Raw genomic sequence first — 20310 nt, 5'->3', positions numbered from 1 at the left:
TGTGCCTCTTCTGCCTTGCGCTTTATCTCCATCACGGGCACGGCTCCCGTCCGTGCCCGCCAAGGCCACGAACACGGACACGCACCCACACCCCCCAGGCGACAGCTGGGCCACTCTGGATGGAGCCAAGCCAAGGGCACCCGGCCCCGGGTGCAGCCCCCCGACATTGCCAGCCCTTGTGCCCCCCCCTCCCTGGCTCCGGCTTTCCCTGGCGCAGCGGGGACCAGGAGAAGTTTTAATCCCCTTTTGGCGGCGACCCCAATTCCTGGCCTGGTCCCCTCCCCAAACCCGCCCACACCCACCCACATCGGTGCCATGGCATCGTTCACGATGGTGGCCAGCGTTGGCCGTGTCTGTGGCTTTCCCCCGTGGAAAACTTGGCTGTTTCTCCACTGAAGCCATGCCGTGCCGTGCCGTGCCCTCCCGGCTCAACCCTGGGCATTTGGCTGCACACGGGCCCTGACCGCATCCCGGACCAGGGCTGGTTTCCAAGGAAAACCGGCTGCTTTGTTGGAAATGTGCAGTGCCAGTCGGGGAAATCGAGCTGGGGGTGCACCCTTGCCTCCAAGCAAGCCGGACCCCTGGCTTTCCGTCTTTATTCCACCCCTCCATCCCCCGAAAGAGCCTGGCCTGGGGAGTTAAGGCTGCAAGAAAAGACCCTTTGGGAGAGCGGAGAGACCAAAGGGCGGCTTGCGGCTCGCTGCTGCTCCCCAGGTGATCCACGCCGGAAAGGTCCGCAGCCTCGCGAGCCGGGCGCTGGCATAAAGGTGGCAAGACCTCATTATCATACAGCTGAGGGTTTATCTCTCCCTCCCCCCCCCCCCCCCAACTCCGGCCTCCCATCCATTTAACAAGCTGAAATAAAAAGCCACATGAAAGGCCTTCTCTGTGCTTGGCTTTAATGAGGGACACGCGACCCAACAATAAGCGCACGCTGCAATCAGGCCAAGGGCTTTACTGGCACACGCCAGACCGCAGCCCGGCACCGGCCACTGCCAAAGCAGCTTGACACGGCCCCCCGCTCCCGAGTCTCCCCCCTTGCCCCTCGCCTGTGTTTTTGGGAGTCAGGGGGCAGCAGCAGGAAAGCCGGGCTCCTCCACCTCGCTTCAGCGCTCCTTTGCCACCCATTTCGGAAGGGCAACGCCGTCCCCGTTTCCCTGCCATGGTCACCAACACCCCCCCATCCTCACCTTGCCCCCTTCCTCGGTGGGTTTCGGCGCATCCCCCTTAGCCGGGGTAAGGAATAACGCCGGGACTGCGGCACGGACAAACACCCCCCCCGGCCCGGTCCACCCCCCCGGTCCGAGCGAGCGGCTGCTGCGCCCCGGAGGCGGCGGCGGGGCCGTCCCGGGTGCCCGCCTGTCGGGCAATCACCGTTTTACTTTTACTTTCTACCCGGGACCAGCTTTCTCCAGGTCCGGGGTAACTCCTGTCCGCCGGCCCGGCCGCGGCTACCGGGAGCAGCGTTTTGCCCCGTCCCGGTAGCGACCGGGGGCGAGGACGGGCGGGGGTGGTGGGGGGGGAAGGAGCAAACAACCAAACAAACTAAGGGTGTTTTTAAAACATTTCATCCCCTATTGTTCGGCCGCCGTGGAAAGCCGCTGCGTGGAGAGGCGTCTGATTTTTCGAGGGAACTCTTCCCGGTGCGAGCGCCGTAAATATCTCAACAGATGCTCGGCTGGTCGGTAATCAGCTCGGCTCCTCGGCGGTCAGCGCGGCAGCGGCGGCGGCAGCAGCAGGGTATTAATTCTGGATATGAGGGCTCTCCGCAACATTTGGTTCTTTTTTTTTTTTTTTTTTTTTTTTTTTTTTTCCAGAAAGGAAAGATGGAAAAGGGGAGGGATCGCCCGTGAGTCTGACTGACAGTTTACATAATGAGCTTGTGAGGATGCGAGGCAACTATATAAACAGCTCGAAGGGAAGCAAGTTTTCCATTTACTGAGCGCTGTTAGCACCGGTTAAAGGAGGAGCGGTTCCACGCTAAGCACTCCCCTCCGCGTCTCCCGCAAAACCCACCCGGCTCTGGAGTTTATAAAGGCGACGACAGCGATCAGAGGTCGGCGGCCGGCTGCAGGATTAATTCCCAGAAGGGGACGACGGATCGACACCTGGATTTTACCTTCCGATTTCTGCTGGTGCTCGGGGAATATTGGGAAGAGCAGGTTGCTCCAGGAGAATCGCCGTGACGCCCCTCTTTTCTCCCTCGCCCGAGAAGCGCTTGCTTGGACCGTTTGAGGAATACAGGAGGAAAAACTAAACCCACTAAGAACTGGAAGCTTGAATAACACAAGGATGACAGCCTTGCGCATCTTTGGCTTGACGTTTCTGTTAGTGATTTTGCAGCAGGTAATCGCACACCGCAAAAAAAAAAAAAAAAAAAAAGGGTTCGCGAAATGTAAAGTGGGTGATGGAAGCAAGTTTGCATGGCAAAGCCGGGGTAGGGTCTGATTTGGCTATTTTGTGTGTCTCCCCTTTGTGCAGAGGGTGTCCGGCTCTGGCGTCTTCCAGCTGGAGCTGCAGGAATTCGTGAACAGCCACGGGTCTCTGGCCAGCGGGAAGCCCTGCTCCCCCCACTGCAGGACCTTCTTTCGCGTTTGTTTGAAGCATTTTCAGGCAGTGGTCTCCCCGGGCTCCTGCACTTTCGGCAGCATCATCACCCCCGTTCTGGGAATAAACTCCTTCAGCATCAAGGATACGGAGAGATTTGACAGCCCCATTAAGTTGCCCTTTAACTTCACGTGGCCGGTGAGATTCCACTTTAAACCCGATGGCGATGGTGGGGCAGGAGGGCGGCGAGGGCAGGCGAATCGCAGCGCGTTGCTAATCTGGCGTGTAAACAAACTCCTTTCGCCTGCTAGACTTATTTCCAGAACTTCCTTTAAAGAAAAAAAAAAAAAAAGGCCAAAAAAGTAAAAAAAAAAAAAAAAGGCCAAAAAAGTAAAAAAAAAAAAAAACGGCCAAAAAAGTAAAAAAAAAAAAAAAAGCCAAAAAAAGTAAAAAAAAAAAAAAGGCGATGAAAAAGCCCATCCAGCACTTGGGTTCATGAATGTTATTACGAGAAATAAAGGCTAAAAGAGGGAGGGGGGGGGGGTGCGGATCCGCGGTCTGTAGGAGGGAGAGGGGGGAGCGCGGGGAAGAGTGCCGGGTGGGGGGGGGGGGTGCCGGGTGGGTTTGGGGTTGGGGGTCGGGGTGAAGAGGCGCTGGGCTGACGCTGGTTTCTCCCTTTCCCCCCCCCCCTCCTTTTCCCTTCCCCCCCCCCCCCCCCGCAGGGAACCTTCTCGCTGATCATCCAGGCCTGGCACGCGCCCGCCAACTACCTGCCGGAAGGTGACTACGGCCGACCGCCGCCGGCAGGGGGCGCCCCCGCGCGCGGCGGCAGCGCCCCTCGCGCGCCCGTTCCCCCCTCTGCCCCTCTCCCCCCTCCCCTCCCGAAACGCTTAACGGCCGCCCCCGCCTCAGCTGTTTATACCAGAACTCCGCCACCGGCTTTATCCCGCCGTCAGGAGACCGTTCCCGGCCCCCCCCCCCCCCCCCCCCCAACGATAGCCATCGAGGGGCCGCTTTGATTCTGCCCCGGGCCTAATCTCCAACACAATTGCGTTTCCTCCGGTTTATTTTTGGCGTGGGAAAGCGAGGCGGGCTGCGGTGAGAAACCCGGGAGGCTGCCAAGCCAGCCCCGGCCGCCTTTTCCTGTATTTTACACCTTGCTCGAATTCCGCCCTTTGGAAAGGAATAATGGCTTTGGGATGTTTTTCTGAGCGGAGAGGAAAAGGATATTTCACGGCAGCCTTCGCTTTCAAAGGCCAACCCCCCCCCCCTCAGCCGGGGTCAGCGCTCCCACCCTCCGCACCTTTGTGCGCGGGGCGTGCCCTTACCTACACGTATATACACACACATATGTGTAGACACATATATCTCTCTCTATATACATCTCTATGCGAGCGGGGGTGGTTTCGGCGGTGGCGGGGGTGGTTTCGGCGGCGGCGGAGGGGGTGGTTGTGGTGGGGGGACACACAACGCCACGGGACGTTAGCGTTCCCCAAGATGGAGGGCTGACGCGGGGCCCGCTCTCCCGCAGGCTCCCGGCCTCTTTCGGAGGACTGGCTCATCAGCCAGATGTCGATCCAGCGGTCGCTGTCGGTGGGCGAGAACTGGTCGCAGGACGTGCAGAGCGGGCCCCTCACCCAGCTGCGTTACTCCTACCGGGTGGTCTGCAGCGAGAACTACTACGGCGAGAGCTGCTCCCGCCTCTGCAAACGCCGCGACGACCGCTTCGGACACTATGTTTGCGAGGCGGACGGCACCTTGGCCTGCCTGCCCGGTTGGACCGGAGAGTACTGCACCGAGCGTAAGTGCCCGCTGCGGAGGCGGAGGGAGGGGGCGGCGGGAGGGCGCGCTCCCCACCGCCGAAATGGGGCCTTCGTGGGCCTCGGCGCCTTCAGGGACATCACCTGCTTTGTGATGGGCGTTAGCGTCAGTGTGGGATAGGGATGACGCCCAACAGCCCTTCGAGAAAACGCAGCCACCCTCCCACCCCCCCCAAGGCACTGGGGGGCTTATTTGACGAAGGGACCCAAAACCACGTCCCCACGTCCAGCCTGACCCTGGTTGCAGCTGTGTTTGCGGTCAGGCGTTAACGTAGGACGGCTCGGAGGAGGCTGCGGCAAAGCATTGTGCCCGGTTCCGCCCCGGTAGGCGCTCGGAGCCCTGTTTTCACGCTGACCTTTCCACTCCCCGCCTGCAGAGAGAAAGTTGCAGGCTGAGGACTTTGCCCCCTTTGGCTGCCGTGCTTCACCAATGCCATGCTTTACCTCCGCGAGCATTCGCGGCAAAGAGCGAGCTAGCAGAGAAAGAAAGGAGCTTGGCTGATATCCCTGCGTCAGCGGTACCTGTTCCACGTTAAAATGCTAGCAGCTCGCCCACACAAATGCTTCCACCGTTCCTGCTGCCAGAGGAGATGAGGCAGGTGTTGCGGTGCAGTAGTGAGAACGTTTACTGTGAGCTCGAGGTCCTGTTGGGTTTTTTCAGGCTTTTCATTAGCACAAGCCAAAGCCACCTCCTCTTGCTCCCTTTCTTGTGAGAGTTGCAAGAGTTCATGTTTGTTGTATAAACAGAAAAACTAAAGGACAACTTGTCAGATGTTGGCTCTCCTTGTTCACTTCCTCCTGCTCCAGAACTCCCCGTACTGAGAATTTAAAAAAAAAAAGCTTTTAAAGTACAAAACTGTTTTTCAAAGTGTTTTTTTAAAAGCTGGCTTTTGCCCTTTTAAAAGTGTATTCTGTAGTGCCATGTGTATTTACCTAAAAGTTTCTGCTTTTTTATGTTCTCTTTACAGCCATCTGTCTGTCTGGATGTACCGAACAGAATGGATATTGCAACAAGCCTGGAGAGTGCATGTGAGTAGATGGCAACTGCAATCCGAACTCCACTTAAAATGTCACCTTGTAATGGAAACTTAAACTCTTTTCCATGTCATTAATGTTTTAATCTGACTTTTCTTTTAGCTGTCGTCCCGGTTGGCAAGGCCGCTACTGTGATGAATGCATTCCCCATATAGGCTGCCGCCACGGGACTTGTAAAACACAATGGCAGTGCATATGTGATGAAGGATGGGGTGGCCTCTTCTGTGATCAAGGTTAGTTCTGAAGCTTGTGTTTACGGCTCTAGACTGGGTACTCCTCAGTACTGGACTAAGGAATCCGACCCGTTGGATCTAGAATTAAATTTCCACAAGGTACATGTTCATAGGCATCAGTTTGTACTGCCGCTGTCTTAGATACCAATTCCTGTATTTGTAGTAATTTTGTTCGAAAAGAAGCAAACCTTTTTGGTAGCTGCAGTTTTTCTCTTGCGAAAAAAGGTTTTGTCTTTGAAAGAACCCCAGCAACCTGGATGAACATTGAACAGGCAAGTTTTCTGCCTGCTCAAGCTAAGTTTAACTTATTCCCTGCACAACTATAACAATTTACTAAACGGTTTCCAGCAGCAGTAAACACCATCATTTGGGCCTTCCTTATTTTGCATACAAGGAAGTTAACTCATGTGATAAGTCTGGAGCATGAGAGAAAAATCATGTAAGCAAGAATGAAAAGTACAGGTTCCATTTTAAGGTACACCAGACCACTTCCACCTATTCAACCCACTGAATCACTGAACCGGAGCCAGCTGAGCAGTCATGTCCTCAAGGCCATATATGCACTGCTGGCACTGAGATCATTAAGTACTCAAACCAAGCTAAGTGTTTTCAAGACAGTTATAGGATTAAGATGGCAAAGTCTGAATTAAGCAGGAAAAGTAAAGCTGCAGGTTTTTTTCTGCTTGTAGTTATCTATTAACCAGTTGTATTCCAATTACTCTATGGTATTTATAGAGATAATAAAAATTTTCTACTTATGTCCTATGAACTTATGCGCGTAACCTCTGGCTCAAATTTAAAGGAGGGGGGGAAAAAAAAAAAAGGACCATCAAGCTTGGCAGAGCATTTAGACAGTTTAAACTACTAATATGCATAACAAGAGAGCATGTTAAATAAACAAATAAAGATTTCTAGTGTTTGTTTAAATCTCCAGGCCAAAACATCTTTATTTTCTCCCTGTGTCCTCAGAAGGTGCCTCAGAGCACACCTTTTAAAGGTGGGGCTCACTGCTTTAGTATGTGACATGTGGTGCACAAAGTGTCTATAGTGCCACGGCGTGTCTTTCGGAGAACACGCACTTAGGAAGTACATTTTGCAACTTGGCATCTAAATTCCATTGCAGCTACTGGGCTTATGCACACAAAAAAAGGGAGAGTATACCAAAGCACTAAGAAAGTTAAATTTTTGCCAGGTTTCTCAAAATTGAGAGCTCACATATTACAGTGATGGACATAGAGAAGTATCTAAAATCAATGATAATCTGAAACACCTGATTATTACTGATAATAGCCTGGATAATCATCTCCAGTATTCCTACTGATAGCGAAACACAATAATTCCTTGAAAATTCTGTCGTCTTTGTTGACTACAGCGTTTCTGTAGGAATGTCTTTTCCCAGCTGTCAGAGACGTTTTCTCTAACTCCTGGTATCTTTGCAGACCTGAACTACTGCACTCATCACAGACCATGCAAAAACGGAGCAACTTGCATGAACACTGGCCAGGGCAGCTATACGTGTTCATGCAAACCTGGCTTTACCGGTGTTGACTGCGAACATGAGATCAGCGAGTGTGACAGCAATCCCTGTAGGAATGGCGGTAGTTGCACGGTAAGGGCTTTTTAAATGTAAGGTCTTTGTGTGAAGCAAGCCCCAGTATACCTTTTCAGAAATGGTTCTGTAACAACGTAATGGGAATTCGATAGTACGCAGGTTCATTACCGACGCTCACAACTATCATACTGAACCCTTCCCGAGAGGTGTCAGGGGAGGAAGTCTGTTACAGGAGGAGATGTATCATCTAGATTAGAACTAGTCAACTGATCCTTAGGTTTCTGTGGCAGCTATTATGAGAGCCTGGCAAGATCCAAGGTTGGTGAGGGAGCAGATCTGTAAAAAAGAAGCTTCTCAAACCAAGGTTCATACAGAAATGCGCCAAGTCTGTATTTTACTAGCAAGTAAAAGAAAACGTCTGCTTTCTGCTACGGGAGTGTAGCGTCACACAATAGGAGGGCAATCAGCTGAAGCACTTTCTGTGAAACAGGGTTCTGCATTTTTAGTTTCCTGCAGTCTTGTGTTTCAGTGTGGTTTTGGACAGTCAATGATTGATTCTACCTGTTGATAAAGACTGATCGATTATAGATATCAAATGTAATCTGATGCACGTTTAGATTAAAGCTAATGGCGTGAGACCCTAGCTTCCTTCTCCCAAGGCCTTGGACACACAGTACTTGGAAAGAAGAAACCGTTTAGTTATGATGTGAGTGGTGGGACTTAGCCATGGCAAAGCAACATAAGCCCTTGTAAAGAAAAAAAGGGCTCTCGTGCCGAGGATAAATGGCCTGATCACAGCTGCGTAGGTTGACACATGCCATTCTGCTCTGGGAGGACCTTGGAGACCTCATTAGACAGTAGTGGTGTTAGTAATGTTTTTGTCTAGCTGCCTGTAGGCTTCCTACAACTGCATCTGCTCTGCTTGTGTAGCTGCATGATTACTCCTACACGCTGGCTACGGCCGATTCACAGCTCTATCCCTCACAGTCCAGCCTGCACCTATTTACTCTCCAAATGTCACATCAGGGCGTGGATGAGAAGGGACTGAACAGCGCTCGCTGCCGACCAAAAATAAGTGTGCAAGCAGCTATCATCTGGTGCCATCAAATAACAGTGGCCTAACGTTGTGTTTTGCAGGATATGGAGAACGGTTATCACTGCCTGTGCCCCCCTGGCTACTATGGCACTCACTGTGAGCACAGCGCTTTGACGTGTATAGATTCTCCGTGCTTTAACGGTGGCACATGCTTGGAAAAAGAACAAGGGGCCAGCTACACTTGCGTTTGCCCTTTTGGCTTCACAGGGTCAAACTGTGAAAAAAAAGTAGACAGGTGCACAAGCAACCCATGTGCAAATGGTGAGTTGTTTTATCAAAAAATCTCGCATCTCTGACTCATTTGTGCTTTTCAGTGCAGAAGTGATAGAAATCCAATCTGACCTCTACTCTTCTTCTAATACATTAGTCCCTCTCCCCCACTGTATTCCACATCTACCCTAATTTTAGTCTCCTGCGGGGCTGGGAGGACAGGACTTTCACTGGCATTTTCTATGCAACAAAAGAATGCACAAGGTTTATCATGTGATGGGGAAGATGGCAGAATTAAGTAAATTAAATTAGCTGTATTACCTATTTAAAAGGGGCATATTTTTAAGGCACAGCGATACAATTAGGTAGACTAGAAGGAACTTTTAGATGTGCGGTTGTTTTGTAAAATAACCTCCCTCTTCTTGAGATAGTATAAAAGGCTAACGGGGGAGAGGTTTAGGTTTCTGAGTGAAGTGCACTTCAGACTAATTTTTTTTATTTTACTTTTTTTTCCTCAGATGGTAATTGCTTTTACCTTGGTCAGATCCGTGTGTGTCGTTGTCGGGCTGGTTTCTCTGGTCAGAAATGTGAGATAAACATCAACGATTGTGCCAGAAACCCATGTTCCAATGGGGGAACTTGTCATGACCTGATCAACGATTACACCTGCACGTGCTTGCCAGGCTACAGTGGCAGGAACTGTGACATCAAAACCAGAGATGAATGTGCTTCTGGGCCATGTGAGAATGGAGGCACATGCTACAGCGGACTTTATAGTGCCAACTTTGTCTGCTACTGTCCTTCTGGCTTCATGGGCAACCGTTGCGAATTGCCAGTTTATTCAGTGCCCGTTACGCTTCCTCCTAAACCAGTCCCCTGGATTGCTATATCCATGGGGGTGGGGCTGGTGGCTTTGCTCATACTGTTCTGCATGATAGCAATGGTCATCAGGCAGATGAGGATGCACCCAGAGCAGGACTTGGAGACAATGAACAACCTGTCTGACTTCCAGAAAGACAATCTCATTCCAGCTTCCCAGCTCAAAAACACCAATAAAAATAAAGACCTTGAAGTGGACTGTGGGCTAGAGAAGTCAAACTACAAACCCAAGAATCATAAACTGGACTACAATCTGGTAAAAGACCTGACAAGTAGAGGGACGCAGGAAGAGAAATATTACAAAAGTGAAAAGTGTTTAGGAGAAAAGTCTCCCCTCCGACTACATAGGTGAGAATGCAGTCTTCCTTCTAGTCTTTCTTAAGGCCCCTCATCTTCATACCGGTCTAGAAGCAGATGAGAAAATATGGGGGCGAGGGAAAGAAACCTTGAACAGATAATATACAGAACAAACCAGAGCAAAGCCAGGAATCTTCACACTGGAGTATGTGTGTCACGACCAAGTGGTAGCCTTAGCTAAGTCAATTGAGTGTTTGTGCAGGGTGCTGCTAGTATGGGTACTGTGAAGGGGAACGAGAGTGGCTAAGGTCAATGGTGAAAGAAAGAAGTGTCTTTCCTTCCTCAGTAGATCTTGGTGGAACAACAGTTAAGGCATATAGTGATTAAAAATAAGTATTTCGCTTATTAAGAAGGCAAAGTGATCTGCTTACTAAGTAGAATGATAGAGTGAAAGTAACTACCCTTTTTCAAAAAAAGAAAAGGGTGGGTATTCACTGGTTTATCAGTCTTCTGATACACATACTGGAAGTCTTGTCTGGGATCTGCTTGTGGTTGTTGCGCTGAGGGATCTGAGGAGCATGCTATTAGGTTGGACATGGCAGAAACATAGGAAGACAGTAGCTTTTCCTTACTTCCCCTTTTCTATTATAGTGTCCTGTCACCATATAGAACATGTAAAACTTCATCCTCTGCACTTCCCTCCCACACCTTCATGGCTATCTCATTCCACCCCTCCATATTCATGGTAGATTTTGAGAGTCAGGCTTGTCAGTAGTCAACTAATGTTCTTTTCTCTCTGTCCTGCCTTAGTGAAAAGCCAGAATGTAGGATATCAGCGATATGCTCTCCGAGGGATTCAATGTACCAGTCCGTTTTTGTGATAACAGAAGAAAGGAATGAGTGCATCATAGCCACAGAGGTAAGTAAGTACACAGGTAGACAGGCATAAATTCACAAAGTAAAGGGGTAAATTATACTTTAGAATTGCATCTGAGAAGGTTACTCTATTTCCAGGGATCCTGATGCTTCCCAGCATTTATCTCTTCTCTTCTGTGGCCCACGCAGAACATACAGTGGGGAAAGTAAAGAAATTAGCAGCTCTGATTTTATTAAACCGGATAGTTTGAGCTTAGATAAATCAGCGGGAGATGAAAGCACAGAACATCAGCCCATAAAAATTCAGCACATTATAGGATTACTTCCCCATAAACAGGTAGTCAGCAAAAATGGAAATAATAGTCGTTCATAGGCCCATTGATATAAAGCCATGTTTTTTTCCCATGACTACAGTGGATAATCTGTGTTCTGTGGAAACAGGCAAAGCTATAGATTTTCAGCAGAAGACGGAAGGTAGCTGAATGTGTTAGTGGATAGGCACTACAGCCATTTAGGAAGTCTGTAATGAGGTAGTTTCAACCTCTTGGCATTTAAGCTCCACCTATATATCCTCTATCAGAAGTTAACGCTGTTATTGATAAACACATCTAGATTTTGCTGTTACATTGAAAAGTCAGAGGACAGATACATGAAAAAGGAAGTGCCTAGCATTGAACTTTCAAGACTTTTAAAAGCAGCTGTTGAGGAACCAACCAGTTCCTGAAGAATTACTGACGCTTTGGCTCAATGGAAGTTAAAGGCACTTTGACATTAACCACTACCTGCCTTCTTCAGTGTGGCCAACTTTAGGACTAGTTTCAGACTCCAGGAAGGAGAAGCTTGCTGTGCCATGTAGCAGTGATCTGTGAAGTCAGATCTGCAGGACTCTGTCTCCCTTGCCAGGGTGGATATCAGATTTCCTCTTGAAGGCAAGCTGGAACACAAGTCAACCAACAATATTAAAAGTTTAAGTGAAAGGATTTTCAAAGATGACAGCCAGATGCTTCATTCCCATTAGCTGATCTAAATACCGTATCTTCCTTTGAAGATCTTGCTGACCAAAGCTAGACTCCCAGATTTACATCAGGCATCTCCAGAAGTGTTTTTATTTTCAGAATGACAGCCCCTGAAACCTCTCTCCACATCAGACTTAATGCTTCTGAACACAAGCTATTTAACTACACCATATGCCTTTTACAGAGACCTAATGTTAAACACCCAGATTTGTAAGCATTCTTCCCCTCAGTCCAGGTAGAGAGGCTACTTATCATACAGATGACTTTTTTTTTTGCTGGTGATTCTTTGTCTCTGGACCCAGCCAGAAACATTGAACGCTGATAGTTAAACTGCGGTAATGTCTGGCTTAAATTGCTTTGGTTTGACATACTTGAATTACAATTTCTTAGTTCTGCAGTAGTCTGTATGCTGTGCTTCCTTCTCACTCCTGGTATTATTTTATATCCTGACAGGTATAAGACTGAAGATCAGCCCATTTGCACCTCAGATTTGGTAATGCCAGTAGATGGACGTTCCTGCTGCATTGTTTACAATTCAGAACTGGATTGGACTGTTTTTAATTACATGCAACTTGCTGCTCTCAGGCGGAGGATGGAACTGGGTGAACTGGACAGACTGTGAATTTACTGAAAGATGCAATACACCTTTTTGTTCTTACTGCCCTTGTTTGAAGTTTGATACCAGAAATCTCATTGGCTATAGAAGAGGGGAGGCAGAGGGAAGAGAGAGGGGTTAAAAATGTTGTCGTTTTAATTTGTTTTTAAAAGATACTGAGGCCAGTTCCTCATGGACAGACCCCCTGGCTTTCCAGAACTCTGGTTATGGGAGGTGCCGGTAGATGAGGAGGCACTTAACTATCACAGATGTTGCCATGGAAGGTGTGAAGAAAGACACATTGCTATGCAGATAATGGATACAGTATAAACGAGGTCTCCATTTTTTTCTGGGTTTAAAAGTGCCTAAAATGTGTCAAGAGAATCTAACAAGCCCAAACAGACACTTGACTGCTCTTTTTGCAGTTACCTGAACAGTATTGGGCAGGGGTGGTTGATACTTCCTGCTACACATCTATTTGCGTCTCCTCTCTCCTGCTGCAAGTACTGGAGACTGTGTAAGGGGTCAGAGGAGGAAGGAAAGAGGAATACGGAATTTACATGTCATCTCATTTGGTGATGCTTTGGAGAACTGATTGGTCCAAGCCACAATATGGGACAGGATTTTTGTGGATTTAAACATTTGAGAAGGAAAAGTTGTGATGAGGAATGTGTATTGCCTCTTCCCCATTGATAAGGAGGAGGCATGATCCCAGCTCTATTTAAAGCCTTACAAATCCGTTTAAAATCAATCAGCTCCTAAAACGTTTATATGCTGAGCTGTCTCAGCTGTTTTCATGCCCTTTGCACTACCAGTAATTGTGAATAGACGTTACCTTTTTCTTCTCCTTCCTCATTCTCTCCCCCCTGCCTTATTTTGACACAGATTTGGGGGTTTATGTCGTGTTTCTGAATTAGGTGCCACCTTCTACTGCAAATAGTCTCAAAATTGCAGCTGTTACTTTCTGAAGGAGAAGCAGCAGTGTGACACACACACACACCCCCCCATTTCTCCACCTGGTTACAAAACTCCCGACTCCTGTCCTTCATCCCGGTTCCAAATGCCCAATGGCGAAGCACCCACTGAGATGCCCTCTGCCAAGACAGGTGGAGATTAGAGTTAGAAGGTTCTAGGCTCGCCCTGTTTCTTTCATACCCACCCACTGCTACACGGAAAAGGGGAAGCCTGCCCCTGGAAACCAGAGGTGTGCAGAAGCTCTTTTCTTATATACATATTTACAGCAATAATACCGGACACCCCAGTGGAAAGTGCTGTGATACTAATGAGATGAGACCGTGGGGTGGGGCAGAATGAGGAGGGAGGAAACAAGATCTCTTTGAAGAAACCTGGACCTATCTCTCGGACAGCGATATTCCTGCCCTTGTAAATCCTGTTGTTGGACTAGCCCATCTACTGCCTTGAACTGTGCAGACAAGACCCCTTCATAATGTCCACTACTGACCTTCTGCTCTGACCATGTAGGACCATTTTGAAGATGACCTTCAGAAATCAATAATATGGGTTTTAGTTTGTCTGTTTGTAGTTTATTTTGAAGACTAGTATTTCAGTAATTTAAAAAAAATCAGAAGCACTGAACTTTCTACGTTTTATAACATTATTTTGTATATAATGTATATTTATAATCAAAACAGAAGTGTAAATATGTTTATTACTTCTCATGTAATGTTTTTAATGTGATGACAAAGTTTGAATTTTATTTTTTTTTTCAAGCAATGAAAATACTTTCCTGCTACTACAAAGTTTATTGTGGTTTGTCCTTTTACACTTCAGGTTCCATGATTCTGTGATAGCCAAGGTTACTTGAAGCACCAGAAGTAAGCTTGTCTGCCTGCTCCCTGCAGTCAGCCCAACATTTACATTTTGCACACCAACTGCTGTCGGCTGCCTTTTATAAAACAACTATACTGTTAACTGATGTCAACAAAGTTGTTTAGCTGAGTGGCATTCACCTGACAGGAAAGTTATATGTATTTATATTGTGATATATAATATTTAAATTATATATATACATATATATATATTCTTTTGCTATGGAGTGGGGCTGAACTGTCAGGAAAGTTATTTTTATTAACACTTCGCTCTTCCTCTTCCATGACAACTTGTGGCATGGAAGATACAGATTTAATACCATTTCAAAGTGGCTTAATAAATGTGCTGGCTTGGGGTTCACTTACAGAACAAGATACGATTACTATTTTTTTAAAATCCCATTTCTTTAAATACTTCCAGTAAGACCCAAATCTTGCCCTCACGTTATTCTTGCACAGCGTCTACATCTACACTTGCAAGATCGTATCCTTTTTTGCTTGATTGCGATGGGTAAGATTTGTCTTTCACTTGTGGGATTAGGGGGAGTTTCAGGCTTTCTCCTCCCGAGTTCCCTACGCTACACCAGCAGCCATGTCCTCCAAGGGCATCGCAAAGTCATTTTCCTCTGCAGCCATTTTGGAGGACATTTCTACAAAAAAAGTGTAAAAAGCACACATATAAAACACTCCCAGCAGGTTTAGTAGCCTCTGAAGCACATAAATTTACAGACAATTAAATCTCTCACTAGATCAGCTAGGTGCAATACAGCCAACATCTGAACACACAAAAGCAAAAACTATAAGAACAGGAAACCACTGCTGCTCTATTTTAAAACCAGACTTTTTTTGTTGTTGTTGTTGATGAAATGCCAAAAAAGCATCTTAGCACTGGATGCCTTTTCTATCTTTCCCCAAAATAAAATCTAACCAAAATTTGCTTGTTTTTTTTAAAAAAATACAAACCAAAAAAAACCCCACTGGCGTTAAAAAAGCACCTTAACAAATTAATTAAATTATTTTTACTTTGTTATTAAAATACTGCAAATAATGGTTTATAAGGGTCCTTCTGAGTGCATTATTAAGGTTACGTAGATACTATTTATTTTGGATGGTTTTGTTTCTCCCTCTTCAGTTCTTTTCTTAGCGAAATTAACTTTCAAATCCCAGCCGATTTCCCTGGCTACCATAAAAATAAATTTAAGATGAAACTCAGAAATAAAAAGCCACCTCTCCCTCCCCAAACATTCACCCCGTAGAGCAAATTATGAAAAACAAGCCATTGACAAAAAGCCGAGCAGATGCTCCCTGCTTGCAGTCCTTCCTCGGCAATGTGAAATAAACCCAACAGATGCCTCTCTTAATTGAGCACATGGATTACATACACACATGCACTCTGTCCTGCTTAAAACAAAACACACACAAAAATCAAACAGGAAAATAGCCAGAGAACTCTTCCCAAAGCCTAGGCAAGCAGGAATGCTAAGACCAAAAAAGACTCGGCTCTTCCTGCTCAAAAGGAGACAGGAAACCGTATCCGTAGACAGAAGGGAGTTGAAATTCATTAAAACCCGTGGACCTGATTATGTAGATCCCACAGGGTAAAGCAGGTACAACACATGCCTTTGTGTATCCACACAGGAGAGGAAAGAAAAAAAAGCATCAGTTTACAAGGAAATCTGTGAATATTTACTGGAGGCAGTACTGCACTACGCAGCTACCAGAATAGATCACAGATCCTACACAGGAAAAACAGGAGCGGTGCCGGCTTCCACACAGGAGGAGATGGAAAGCGTATGTGAGTCTATGCACGTGTGCACATCCCCAACTCCTTGCAAAAGAAACTACAGGCAAATTAGCTGAACGCATAATATGACCTGGATTTAACCCACATCTTTGGCCAAAACTTTTCTTACCGAGGGCTGCTGTGCACTGACTGCTCACCAGCCTGCCCCGCGCCCTGAGGTGAGTGCATCTCCGAGCCAAAGGGTATGAACTCACTAGGAGGAGCTCTGAGATCCTTCTGGACTCCTTCTGAGTCTTTACAGGCTCAGCCTGAATTTCAAAGACTCTTTTTGAGGACCACAGATGATGCCATGACTGTAAATGTACCGACAAATAATGCCTTTTCTCTTAACAAGCTTATAGATTTCTCAGACCCAATGGTATGACTTACTTCTCTCAGCATAATTTGTACCAACTATGGCAAGATTATGGATTTGGCTTGAGGGCTGCACCTAAATGTGGCTTTCAGGTTCAAAAGACTGCAAGAACTCACTTAAAAGCAATGTGACAAAACAACAATTTTAAGAATGGAATCTTGACTCTGAGAAACTCTTTGGTGTTTCTTTGTATTAGCACCTGATAGAAACTGTTTCACAGCCACGCAGAGCCCTTCTGTCTAAACAATTTCAGAGCTGGATCGAGTGGGAGGGGTGCTGCTCCGTGCAGCACTTTGCTCGAGTTGTTCCATGTTTGGCTCCAGCCCTTCATCATTTACCTTTTTAAACAGTCCGCTGATTAGGGGAAACAGATGCCGGGATATACCCGTAACTATAGCACCCACTGGTGCTGAGACAACATGCAGCAGCACTGTGCTGATGCAAACACAGCACCGGGCATGGAGTTCAGCTAGTGTAGGTGAAGGATGCTTGTAGAAATTAGGCTTGATGCAGGACGTGCCTAAAATGGGATAAAATGCAGAATGCATTTTATTATGCACAATACTCGTCCAGCAACAGCTCTCAGCCTTGAAACAGCTGCTGAGAAAGCCTAAATTCGTTATGGTGCGATTGCAACCACCTAGTCCAACAGATGAAACCATCTCTGTGAAAACGCATTTCAAGTATTTTCATTGCTCCTCAGTCTTTTTTCATTAGTTCACGGTAAAATGAGAAAGGCACAGCAGGTCACTAACAAACCCGTACTATAGTGGCGTAAGTGACAGTTTTGTATCTATGTTCACCTGTCATTCCCTTATCTTGCATACCTGATCCATAAATACATATTGATTTTACGCAGCAGATCCAACACTCCCAGCACATTTTGTTCACAATCCAAACTCCAATTGTGGAGAATTGACATAACTCAGTGGCCCCCTGCCACGCTTCATAACTTGAATTTTACAGCCTCTCTGGAGAGTCAACATCAAGATTTCCCCCACTCCACACTCTATTTAAAAGTTTTGCCAGCTCAGCTCCCAGAGCTTGCAGGTAGTGACCCTGCTGGCTCGTGATGCCCAAAGCAGTGGTGAGATTTTTCCTTGATCACTCTTGCGCCTGCTCTAACCCTGCCTCCTCTGCTCTCAGGCCTCTTCTGGGCAACAGCGTGACTCAGCACCATAAAACTACCCTTTCTCTTTCTCCTCCCTCTGCTGGTCTTGCGACCACCACCGTCCTTGCTCCTTTTCCCTTGTGCAGCTTTGGGGCATATTTCTGCAGCACAGTGGTCCATCACGCTGCAGGGTTAGGACGGAACTCTCTGATTCACCAGGTAAACGATTGTGTACAGAGCAATAATGTCAGGTGCTAGAGCAATTGTTCCATGCACAGCATTTGATTCTGGGGACCAGCACATACCCCTGTCCTTTCCCTTTTAAACCTCGATGGCAGACCATCACCTTCCCAGAGGAGCTCCCTTCTCCACAGATAGATCAGCCGTCCCCTCCAATGAGCTATTCAGCCCTTAGGAGATGCAAGGGAGAAGAGACATAGTTGATCTGCTTACAAGGCTCACCCAGCAGTCACTGCCACCCAGAGGTCTTCACTGCCTTCCAGGAACCCTCCAAACATCCCCGACGGACTGGCTGGTGACAGGCTCTGCGCAGCTTCCCACGCTGCAGGAGTGCACCCCGGGGCAGGAAGAAGAGCAGGTATAGTTTAAGAGTGCAGGGCATGGAGTGGACTGGAAAATAACTCCTGCTCCCCAAGTCTCCATCTCATTGTCCTCCCCTCTGACTGGGTAACTCGGGGCTTCTGACTGACATGTCATGTGAGAGGGGAGACCTCACAGCTAAGGCAAATAGAGTGGTCCTCATCTGGAGATAACATAACCCCGGCTGTTAGGTGACCTGCATAACGCAGATGATCCCATGATTGCTTTATCTCTTCCACATACTGTAGAACAGTGATGGACTTGCCTCTCACATAGGTAGCAGTGTAGTACGTAACTACCATAGAAGGGCTTAATCCTTCTTCATTTCCTCTGCGAGCATCGTGTCTTTCCTTCTGCCAACCAGGTGCTCAGACTCCATCTATGCCTGCAGCCAACCCACCCTGCAGGCTGCTCTGCATGAGGGACAGGTCATTCTCAGGAAGAGTCCCAAGGCGCAAAACAGCACCTTGTTCATAGTCATGTTTTGCAAATACACAGATAAATGAGGAAAACATGCAGTTTGAGGACAGATTGTTTGGTGACGACATCTTTTATCTGTGCTTTATGACTTATTTGTTAAGTTGTTGCTGGCTTCACAGTGGTTTTGTTGATTACGTTTTTAACTAACTGCCTAGAAGGTCACAGAGGCATCATGTTTGCTTTTATAAGTTAAATTAAACCAACTCGTATTTAACATTCAAACAGACCTGCTGAGAGTTAGGTTTATTGCTGAAGTGGCCATCACCAGTCAGAGCAAGATTCAACCACTCCTTGCACCATGCAAGAGCTCTGACCGTCCCTGTACTTGGGCACACAGCTCCCACAAGGGTTTGTGAGCAGGATCAAAATTCCTGGTGCAAATTGCTGTGCATTTTAAATTCCTTTTCTAATAACACTGTTTAATATTTGCCTTATATTTTCTGCTTTGGCAGAAAATGCCAAAGCATTGCCAAAGCATTTTTGTTCCCTCCCATAAACTCATTTGTTCTCTGGAAGACTGTCAGCAAAGAAACACAAGACAACCTGAAAAAAATGTATTGGGGGGGGGGGACACGGGGACCCCACATAGGGTAAAAGTGTGATAATTACAAAAGAAATGGCCCTGCTCTAATCCCCTCCCTCAATTCAGCCCACCAGGTCCTGGTGTTAGCTTCTTCATCAATAGCTTCTCCTCCTCTCACATCTCCTTATAGCACAGACGCTCTTTTCTTCCTCCAGACCTGCTTCCTTCATGAAGATTACACTGATTTTCACTCTATTAATGGTATTTACATTTGTCATCAGTTGCTTAGGAGGACGTTTTTGAAGTTCTCCAAAATTCTAGATACAATTCACAGTGCATGGCCAGGTTTCTGGAGACTGAGTTCACTTACATCCTAGGAACAGGTAGAAATGTCCACGTGCTCATAATTACAAAAAGCTCCTTTGTCATGGAGACAGCATGGTTAAGAAGCCCTTACATCAGATACACGTTTTTAATACATGGGAAGGATGAATTTCCTAGTTCTGGCAGTCGCTCCACAATCTGCTCTCAGTCGTCCTCAGCAGACGCAGGTTCATCTCACCTCACCGTAGCCATCCAAGCGCGAAGCGTCTAGTTTAAGCCAACCATACGGCTTATCTAGGGTTCACAGAGAAAGGTAGACCCTTCCAGCGTTCTCCCCTGGAGAGGCATCTGAAATAACTGGGAGCAAAGGGTGACTCTTGGAAGGGTCAAGGCCATTAACTGAAACCTGACAACTAGCTTTAAGATGGTTCGGGCTGTGCAAGAGGCAGCCTTAGGCATGAATTTGAGGAGCAGGCAATGCTTCTCTGAAGGGAGCGGGATGTGGATGCTTAACCCTACATGTCCTTGAGAAAGCCTCCCTTTCGATGGCTGCCCATTATTCCCCTCTCCTGGCACGCGAGGTGGAGTTGTTAGCGCTAACGTGACTCAGAGGGATGTTGTGAGGACTCATTCATACCCTTCAGACTCCTCGCGGCTGAGGAAGCGCAAATAAGCCTTTAACCAGCCTCGTTTTATTGTTTAAATGGCCGCTCAGCGTAAACAGCATCTGGGCAAACCAAGCAGTGGTACGCGGGCGCGCGGAGGCAGACGCCGCTCCCGCGGCGGGGGAACGCTTTCCTTGGGTTTGAGCCTAAAACCCGACTGTGCTGCGCTGCCATCATCGCTTCCTGTTTGTTACCTCACGACACCGTTTCCCGTTTCCTGCCCGATTTATGACCATGCCAACTGTTTTTCCCAAGCCTGAACCAGCTTCCCAGCACCCCCCGTTTTCGGTTCACACAAATACACCGCCATCGACACCGGCCCGGTGGCGGGGGGTGCTGCTGGCTGCCCTGTGAAGCAGGGCCCTCTCCCCCCACCCGCACCTTCCTTCTCCCTGCCCGCTTCAGCACCCAGTCCCAGGCTAAAAAAGCAAGTCTCACACATCCCGTGAAGCAGGAGAGAAAG

The 20310-nt window shown here is 47.5% G+C and overlaps 1 protein-coding gene across 3 annotated transcripts; it reads left to right on the top strand.

Annotated features, from left to right (window-relative positions):
* The first annotated feature begins 890 nt into the window (after positions 1–890).
* DLL4 (delta like canonical Notch ligand 4) lies at positions 891–13909 on the top strand. Of its 3 annotated transcripts, XM_075030725.1 has the most exons (11): positions 891–2346; positions 2482–2745; positions 3270–3327; positions 4079–4348; positions 5336–5396; positions 5505–5635; positions 7075–7244; positions 8325–8544; positions 9012–9720; positions 10480–10588; positions 12015–13909. In XM_075030725.1, exons 1-11 carry the CDS (start codon positions 2293–2295, stop codon positions 12018–12020), a joined length of 2052 nt encoding a protein of 683 aa, XP_074886826.1. In that variant the 5' UTR covers positions 891–2292; the 3' UTR covers positions 12021–13909. The 3 variants fall into 3 exon arrangements, with proteins under 3 accessions (XP_074886826.1, XP_074886825.1, XP_074886827.1); XM_075030724.1 differs by having other exon boundaries at positions 10480–13909; XM_075030726.1 differs by lacking the exons at positions 891–2346; positions 3270–3327 and having other exon boundaries at positions 2659–2745; positions 10480–13909.
* The last annotated feature ends 6401 nt before the right edge of the window (positions 13910–20310 follow it).

Source organism: Buteo buteo, chromosome 6 (assembly GCF_964188355.1).
Source record: "Buteo buteo chromosome 6, bButBut1.hap1.1, whole genome shotgun sequence".
NCBI classification, from domain to species: Eukaryota; Metazoa; Chordata; class Aves; order Accipitriformes; family Accipitridae; genus Buteo; species Buteo buteo.
Note: the sequence above shows the minus strand (reverse complement) of the source record. Positions and strands in the feature narration are given on the sequence as shown.